A 9,514-nucleotide genomic window follows, 5' to 3' on the forward strand; every position below is an offset into this window, starting at 1 on the left:
CACCGTGGATAGATCAAATAGTTGTTACACACTTCTTATAGTATAAATTAAATACATTTTTTTACTCTAATTTACTCACCTTCTCGACGTTCAAAAGGTGGAAGACAGAAGACACAAAGGTATCGCCGCCACCAAACTGTTTAGGAAACAAATTAAATTGAACTTAATTTGGCGGTGCTTGAGTGCTGGCCGCTTCAAGAAGTGTCACAATGGGCTTGAATATTTCAAACCTTGAATAAAGGCTTTTGTCGGTGTCGTTCTCAAAATATGTGCCACGTTGCACTAGTGGTCAATTCTTAATAAGAAAGCGTAGATAATACGCGTCTTGAACATACCAATGAAAACAGGATATGAGAAGGAATTAAAGTCGTATACTAGTGCTAGAATATTTTAACAAAGTCTTCTCTGACGTATACTTCCCGTACTGCCGTTGTTATGGCACCATTTTCTCCAACTCCTCTGTCTTCTTCTCTAAATATCATCTTCTTTTGCATTAGGTAATGTCAAAGGCATCTTTTCCTCGCAACACACCATGACGAAACATTGCTCAAGCCCCTTTCTACACGATTATTTTGTTTTTCATTTTCATTATAGTCTTTGTCTTTGCCTTCCTGGAACCTCTCTCTGTGTTTATTTTTCTTTTCCATATTTCAATTGGTGCCATTGAATTACCATCTTTCTAATCATTCTAGTTCCGCGATCCGGTGCTGAGAGAAGATTTCTTTGAACCACTTTCCAATGGCATTGAGCAGCCAAAGGGCCTTCACTTCAGCTACTGCAATTTGTCCACGGAAATACGAAGTGTTTTTGAGTTTCAGGGGTGAAGACACTCGCAGGGGTTTTACTGACTATTTATACAAACAGTTGGACTGGCGAGGAATTATAACTTTCAGGGATGATCCAGATCTTCAAAGAGGGACAGATATCAATCCGGAACTTCTGACCGCGATTGAACAATCAAGGTTTGCAATCATAGTTCTTTCAAGAAACTATGCTTCATCAAGTTGGTGTTTGCGTGAACTAACCCATATTGTTCAGTCCATGAAAGAGAAGGAGAGAATTTTCCCAATTTTTTATGATGTGGATCCCTCTGATGTACGACATCAACGGGGGAGTTTTGGGACTGCCCTCGTTAACCCTGAAAGGAATTGTGGTGAAGACAGAGAGGAGGTGCTTGAGTGGAGAAATGCTTTAAAAAAAGTTGCTAATCTCGCTGGGTGGAATTCAAAGGATTATAGGTAAGCATGAAGCAACAACTGACACATAGCTAATAAGACCAATTCTTGAATATCGCATTTCAGTTTTGCCATGCACTTTATCTAGGATATATTCATATAACCTCATCTGATGATTTTTTTTTATTGTTCTACTTCTAGGTATGAAACAGAGCTTATCACAGAAATTGTTGATGCAGTGTGGGATAAAGTGCATCCCACATTTTCATTGTTAGATTCCTCAGAGATATTAGTCGGACTTGATACTAAACTAAAGGAAATAGATCTGCATTTAGATACAAGCGCAAATGATGTGCGCTTTGTGGGGATATGGGGGATGGGCGGAATGGGTAAGACAACCCTTGCTAGATTAGTTTATGAGAGAATTTCTCATAGTTTTGAAGGTAGCAGCTTTCTTGCAAATGTCAGAGGGGTTTATGCAACACATGGTCTAGTTCCTTTGCAGAAACAGCTTCTTTCCAATATCTTGAGGAAAGAAAATATACAAGTTTATAATGCTCATAGTGGATTTACTATGATAAAGAGGTGTCTATGTAATAAAAAGGTTCTTCTCATTCTTGATGATGTAGATAAATCAAACCAACTGGAAATGTTGATCAGAGAAAAAGACTGCTTTGGTTTGGGAAGTAGAATCATTATTACAACTAGAGATGAACGCTTGTTAGTCGAACATGGGATTGAGAAGGTATATGAGGTCATGCCATTAACCGAGGATGAAGCTTTTTATCTCTTTAGTATGAAGGCCTTTAAAAAAGATGACATTGAAGAAGATTATCTTGAACTGTCTAAAAAATTCATAAACTATGCAGGAGGTCTTCCATTAGCTCTTGAAACTTTGGGGTCTTTTTTGTACAAAAGAAGTCGAGATGAATGGATGAGTGCACTAGATAAACTGAAGCAAGCTCCTGACAGAGAAATTTTGAAAATTTTGAAAATAAGCTATGATGGACTAGAGGAAATGCAGAAGAAAATTTTTCTTGATGTTGCATGTTTCCATAAGTTTGGTGACAAGGAAAAAGTGATTGAAATACTAGACAGTTGTGGTTTTGTTGGCACTCGTATTGCGATACATGTTCTTATTGAGAAATCTCTCTTGTCTCCTTCAGACATGTGTGTGTGTATGCATGATTTGATACAAGAAATGGCATGGGAGATTGTTCGTCAGGAGTCTCCTGACGAGCCAGGTGGTCGCAGTCGCTTGTGGCTTCACAGTGACATTGTTCATGTACTCAAGAACAATACGGTAAGAAGTTGCTCAAAAAATAAAATACCAAAGCCTTGGATAACATACTATAATTCCATTAAACATGATAAGCAAGACTTGATTATGACATTAACTTCACTTTTATTCCTATTTACAAGGGAACGGAAGCCATTGAAGGCATAGTCCTACGCTTGCATGAATTTGAAGCGGCACACTGGAATCCTGAAGCATTCACTAAGATGTGTAAACTAAGGTTGCTCGAGATTAATAATTTGCGCCTTTCTTTGGGCCCAAAGTATCTTCCCAATTCTTTAAGGATTCTGGAGTGGAGTTGGTATCCCTCCAAATGTCTGCCACCAAGTTTTCAACCTGTTGATCTTGTTGAACTTCTTCTGTGGCATAGCAAAATTGATCACCTTTGGGATGGAATGAAGGTAGACCTTTTTTTTTAGAGCTATTTCTTTTCAATTTCAATAAATGGTAAGGTTCTTGGAAGTTAATTAATTTAATCCACCATTTTCATGTTTTGTACAGTACATGGTGAAGTTGAAATCTATTGATCTTAGTTACTCCGAGAACTTGACAAGGACTCCAGATTTCACAGGTACTCAGAATCTTGAGAGGCTGGTTTTTGAAGGTTGTACTAATATTGTTAAGATTCATCCATCCATTGCCTCTCTCAAAAGACTAAGAGTTTTGAATTTTAAGAACTGTAAAAGCATTAAGAGTCTCCCAAGTGAAGTAGAACTGGAATCTCTTGAAATATTTGATCTTTCTGGTTGCTCAAAATTGAAAAAGATTCCAGAATTTGTGGGAGAAATGAAGAATTTTTCGACGCTTTCTTTAAGCTTCACTGCTGTTGAGCAAATGCCTTCATCAAATATACATTCCATGGCGAGTTTGGAGGAGCTTGATATGAGTGGGATTTCTATGAGAGATCCCCCATCTTCCCTGGTTCCAGTGAAAAATATCGAACTGCCTAGATCATGGCATTCTTTCTTCACTTTTGGCTTACTTCCAAGAAAGAATCCCCACCCTGTGAGTCTGGTGTTAGCTTCCTTAAAGGATTTATGCTTTTTGACGTGTCTAAATCTGAAGGACTGCAATCTTTGTGAAGGAGCAATACCTGAAGATATTGGTTTATTGTCCTTTTTAGAAGAATTAAATCTTGATGGAAACCATTTTATTAGCCTTCCTGCAAGCATCAGTGGGCTTTCTAAGCTTAGGATGTTCACATTGAAGAATTGCAAAAGGCTTCAAAAATTGCCAAGCCTTCCATCAAACGGACCACTAGATATTTACGGACCACTAGATAGTTTTGTAAACACTGATAATTGTACTTCCTTGAAAATATTCCCAGATCCAACACCGATGTGCAATGGTGTACGTGAAATGTCGATTAGTTCTCGCAATTGCTTCAGTTTGATTGACCATCAAGGTTCCAGTTCCATAATATTTTTAATGGTGAAGAAATTCCTTCAGGTACTTCTCCTTCTCCCTCCCTCCTCTTCCCTCTTTAGTTGTGTAGTACTATTTATATCCTTGCTTTGGTGCAGGAAATTCCTCGTTCTTTGTTCTCCTTCGATATTTTAATTCCTGGAAGTGAAATTCCTGATTGGTTCAATAATCAAAGTGTGGGAGGCTCAGTAATTGAGACACTACCTTCGGATTCTAATAGCAATTGGGTGGGGTTTGCTTTTTGTGCTCTATTTGTACCTGCTCAAGAAATTTCAGCTACTGCTACGAAACATAATTCAATTAGTTTTTTTTGCCTTTATGATGATTTAAACACCCCTGCGTGCGCGGGTTGTCATATTCCCGATTTTTGTTGCCTTTATGATGATTTAAACACCCCTGCGGGCGCGGGTTATATTATTTACATAGACGATGTAGCGTCTGATCACCTTTGCTTGATCCTCCTGTCTAGGCAACATTACTATTGGGAACCAAGAGAGAGACCTGAGACCTATAAGATGAGGTTTCATTTCGAGGCAAGATCTTATCCAGGAGAGAAGAAGTGGGTGAAGGTGAAGAAGTGTGGAGTCCGCGCACTATACGAACAAGATGCGGAAGAGCTCAACCAAACAATGAAACAATATTCCAACAGAAAGAATTCTTTTTATGATGACGTTACAGATTGTGATTATGACAAATCAGACAAGGTACAAGGTGTCATCACTAAGCGAACACGTGAACAGTACTGTACTGAGGCAGGACCAAGCGGTATTGGTACCCTTGGCAAAGAATCACTCTGCAAAAGAATGAAAGAAGACTAATCACATCCAAATTTGGTTGGGGGAGGAGAGTTCCGTCATCCGTAAGCCTAACGGGAGCATTTTTCCTTATACAAAAAGCTTTTATTTGTTTTTTTTCAGGCCTGTTATAACCCTTTCAAATGACTCATCAAATGTTACATTCATCCAAATAGTGACATTCAAAAATAGTTTCTCAAATTTAATTGGCTTAGAATAGTTACGTGGTTTGCTAACAGTGGCATCCCTGTGACAGAAGTTTTTCTCCAATTGAAGGGCCTTATTATTTGTTTCAGTTATTTATTTATTTATTGGTCTTAATTTAATTTAATTTAATTTATTTTCATAAGTCTTAAAATTCTGGATCCTTTGAAACGCACTAACACACTACCGTTCGATAAACCTTGTGCAGACACAACAAACGTCATCCTTCACCGTTGGATCCCACAAACAGAATTAGGATTTGTGTTTCTGAGGATTCGAATTAGGGTTTGACGGCGAATTGCAAATCGAATTTATCCGAAACCACGTTTGTTTCGATGCTGGTAAAAGGAAGAAAGGTTTCTGGGCGGGGAGAGGCCGTGGCGGCGAACTACTCGTTCGGGCCGCTCGAAGATGACGTAATCATCAAGCACAGACTTCTCACTCGAACCACAACCACAAGAGGCGAACCCATTGAAGAAGCTCCAGAAGAAGTTCACATCCCTGTTCATCGAGCTCGACAAGAACGAGGACAACTATGGCGACTGCGACAAGCAGGCCAAAGCTTTCCTCCAAGAGCTCAGCACCTTCGAGTTTCCGCTCCTCAAGAGCAAAGCGGTTGTGGATGCGAATCTCAGAGAGAAGCACAATTTCGACGAGTTGAGGGAGGAGATAAATCGGCAGATAGTACAAGCGCAGACCGACATTGAACTGCTGAAGAAGCAGCTTGAGGAGAGTAAAATCGAAAAGGGAATTGACATAAGGAGGAGTGTGAGGCGATCAGGAAAATGATAGCTACGCAACCGCCTCGGTCCGAAACGCCCAAAATCATATCCGATTTGGAGAAAGAGATTGCCGCTTTGGACGCCGAGAACACGGCAAGTTCGAGGATGCTGGAGCTCCGACAGAAGCAGTTTGCTCTGTTGTTGCATGTGGTATGCAGCCCAGTTTGCATCCAGATAAATATTGAGAAGTCGGAAATGCGTACCTTTTTTTTGGGCTTGGTAGTGTCAAATGAACTCTTGTGCTTTTTATTTTCCATGTACAATGGCTACTGTGGCTTTACTCAACTGGGGAAAATGCTTTCGAAAGTACCTTGGGATGCAACAATGTTTTGAATATTTGATTTGTTTTTGAACGTAAAACAAATATATATTTGTTGTCGCATATGCTATCAAAATGCTAAGGGTTTTTTGTTCTTGTTTTTGTTTTTTCAATCACCCCAGCTGTATTTGTGTTTGCTTTACAAAGAGAAAGGTATAACTATTGATCACCAGAGAGGGCAGTGGGGAGACTAAACGTTTGCTAAACAAGTCTTCCTCCATGGTAGATTTGGTTTCCCTGTTCCTCTACATTGAGTTGAGAGAGTATGTATATGATGTCAAAGAATCTGTTATAACTCTTTCAATGTGTTAGAGTGTGTTAGAGTTACTTAATATGTATAACAAATTTAGTAAAAATAAAATAAAAGTCATTTCACAGTAATCTGCCTATGCTGTCAAAGAATTTGAGCTTAGGAGTTAGGTGTAGTAATTGCTCTCCATTTTAGCTTTTACTATTCAAGTAAGACATTAGCAGTTATTTTTGTAATCTACCTTTATGAATTTTTTTAATGTTTAATCCGTTTTACAAGGATATGAATTTTTTTTTTTTAATGGTCATTTTGATTAGTCTGCGTGTCCTCCTAAGTATGTGATCACTGTGACTGAGTTACAGAGGCCTATAATCAATGGGGACAACTTGATGATTGCTACGAGGCTATAGTATGTTGTTGGTTGTAGAACTGCTCGAGAGGTATGAATGATTGTTATGCATAAAAGGTTGTCAAACTATATGATGCATAAAACTTATAAGAATCCTGAAAGGAGTGTGAACTTATGTTTTATGCTTGATGGCTTTGATTAGTCAATCCGTGCGACTACTTACTTTCCTTGTGGAGTTATCCCTCTTGAGTGTTTTGGTCATGAAGCCTAGCTAACCTATTCAACAAGATTATAGTGATTTTGATATCCTAATTTCATCATACCATATCAAAGATTTATTCCTCATATCAGACATATATAAGAGGACCACCTTGATTAATCCAAAACACTAGCTTACTTAATTTAAAAAAAAATCAGTTTGGGAAACTGTTAAATGTAACTTTATGCAATGTTAAATCAGACATCAAAAGAAATAAATATCATCAAACATGTGAAATTTGAAATATGAAAAAAAGTGAAATCATGCGATTTGGGTTGGAGGCGAAGCATTTTGGGTTTAAAATATACAAATTTAAAAAAAGTATTTTGTTTTAATAGCCCAATTCCAGATTGAAAACCCATACTTGACTGAAAGATTGCAAATTTCCAATTTTTAATACCAAACAAATTTTCAAGTTCTCAAAAAAGTCAGAATAAAACTCCAACTCAAAGATGCAGATTCAATTCCAATTTTTGAAAATGGTTTTCTAATTGCCAGCCAAACGAGGCCTTCGTGTTTTTGTTGTTTCTTAAAGACATTGCAATTTGTGGGGGGTTTTCGTTGTCTGGATTTTTTTATTTTTATGTTTTTTGCTATGATAAGAACAGGGTGAGGGAACAAAAAATGTTAGTTTGATCATTTTTACACTATTTTGTTCCACTTTTGAGCCTTCTTTTCATGTTTTTGTTGTTGTTTTTTATTTTCTCAAAAAATAAAATATTTGAATTCTGTGTTTTGGTCCGAGAACGTTTTATGAATTAATTTTTGTTGTTGAAAATTTAAGACTATTGAGCACGATTTCAAAATTGTGCTTTTGCGGAAGCTGGAAAAACTTCTAATCAACTTGTCAAAATAAAAGCACGTGTAGAGACATTTAAAATGTTGGTGCACTGTGGCTATTCATAATAAACACAAATATTTGTGCCTTTAAGCTCAAAGAGCACAAAAACAAATAGTGTCTTATGAGCAATTTTTTTTTAGTGATATGGAGTGAGGGGGAATTGAACTTAAAATTTTGGATGTGGGGATTAATACTCTTAAATAAGATAAAATGGTCAACGAGGCTTAGCCCAGTGAAAAGGGACATAATGTTTCAAATTTCATTTTGCTTCCAAACTAATGGTTTCATGAACATGAGCTTAATATCATCAACCAACCATATTTGTACAGATTTTGAAAGAAATTATGTTTTATTTTTTATTTTTGATATAAACGCCTAGTGGAAATGGACTTGATTTTGCAAACCAATGGTCTCAAGTTTGAACCTTGACACATTGACAGTGTTTGTGTGAAAAACCCTCCTTCCCCAATATCGCTTTTAATATAAAATAAAATAAAAGACAAAATGATATAATGATTGTCCTTAACATATATATATATATATATATACACACACACCCACATAGATATAATTTGCATATTTGGTTTTTTTCTTCTTAAGACTTATTCTCAACCAATGGATTTAAATGAGATGATCCAAAGCAGAATCTGGCAGAGGCAGTAAAAGATCCCGAGGAAAATAGGAAGAAAATATTTCAATATCACTTAGATATAGGATCATTCACGTGTTAAAAGGAAATTCCCAAAAAAATATACACATGGGAAGAAATAAACGAAGAATGGAGGAGGACATGAACTGTACGCAATTTTAAAGTCAAAATATTGAAAACAAAGTGTAAAAACTCCAAGTTTATTTGACCCAAAAGGGGATTGACGAATGTTAATCAAACCCAGTTGGGCAAAGCTCATAATTTGCGTCTTGTTCAAGGCTCTTTTAACTCCTTTACCAGAAGACCCCAAAGGAAGGTTGTTGTGCATTTGTAAAGAGAAAAAAAAGTCTTTTAAAAAATTAGAAAATGAAAAACATAGAAATGAAAAAAAGAGTGTTATTAAATGAACCCTAAAATGAATTGAGTAAAGTGTACTTATTAAAATTACATTTGTTTTACAATTCAATATATCCTCTTTGGTCATTTTATATTAGGGTAAATTAGTAATTCAATGAATAGTTTGAAACCACCCAAAATAAAAATAAATTTTTTTGGTCTTAATCATATCCAAAATAAAGATCATGGATTTAGAAACTTGGTAAGTTTAAATAGTGTGGAGGTAGGAATAACAATGAGGTGAATCAAGGGAGTCATCCTTAACCCTGTTAAGTTTTTTCCCATTCCTGCCTTCATGCTAGTAATATTCGAATTGGCGATTTCCCATTACGTCCCATTACAAAAATACTAATAGAAAATAATATTCGCCGCCACCAAATGAGGAAAAAAGTTATAAACTGTTGGTGGGAGTCATCCTACACAGCTAGAAGTCACTTAACATTGTATTCATATGAAATATTTCTATTATCATCAGAAAAGAGAGGCTGCAAATTTCTATTATCATCCCAACTCTCCAAGCATTGAACAAACCAATGAAAACAGGATATGAGAAAGGAATTAAAGTTGTATGCTAGTGCTAGACTTTAATCTTAACAAAGTCTTCTCTGATGTATACTTCCCCTACACCTTGAGTTTAACATATTATTTATTTAAGGACGGTGAGTTGTGATTAAGGAAATTTAAAATTATTTAAATCAATATGCTAAACGACACTAACACAAAAATTAATCGAACTTATCAAGTCATCAGCCTTTCAAATTAACAAAAGAATGT

General features: G+C 36.5%; 1 protein-coding gene and 1 pseudogene across 2 annotated transcripts; both read left to right on the forward strand.

Annotated features, from left to right (window-relative positions):
* The first annotated feature begins 390 nt into the window (after positions 1 to 390).
* LOC103343978 (TMV resistance protein N-like) lies at positions 391 to 5,986 on the forward strand. Of its 2 annotated transcripts, XM_089055568.1 has the most exons (6): positions 839 to 962; positions 1,039 to 1,238; positions 1,377 to 2,478; positions 2,598 to 2,873; positions 2,974 to 3,921; positions 3,996 to 5,986. In XM_089055568.1, the coding sequence occupies exons 2-6, from the start codon at positions 1,042 to 1,044 to the stop codon at positions 4,713 to 4,715; spliced, it is 3,243 nt and encodes a 1,080-aa protein (XP_088911694.1). In that variant the 5' UTR covers positions 839 to 962; positions 1,039 to 1,041; the 3' UTR covers positions 4,716 to 5,986. The 2 variants fall into 2 exon arrangements, with proteins under 2 accessions (XP_088911693.1, XP_088911694.1); XM_089055567.1 differs by having other exon boundaries at positions 391 to 1,238.
* Positions 5,231 to 6,010, forward strand: LOC148915953 (THO complex subunit 7A pseudogene; annotated as a pseudogene).
* Positions 6,011 to 9,514: the final 3,504 nt, after the last annotated feature.

This window comes from Prunus mume, linkage group LG6 (genome assembly GCF_029339155.1).
Source record: "Prunus mume cultivar Tortuosa linkage group LG6, ASM2933915v1, whole genome shotgun sequence".
NCBI lineage: Eukaryota > Viridiplantae > Streptophyta > Magnoliopsida > Rosales > Rosaceae > Prunus > Prunus mume.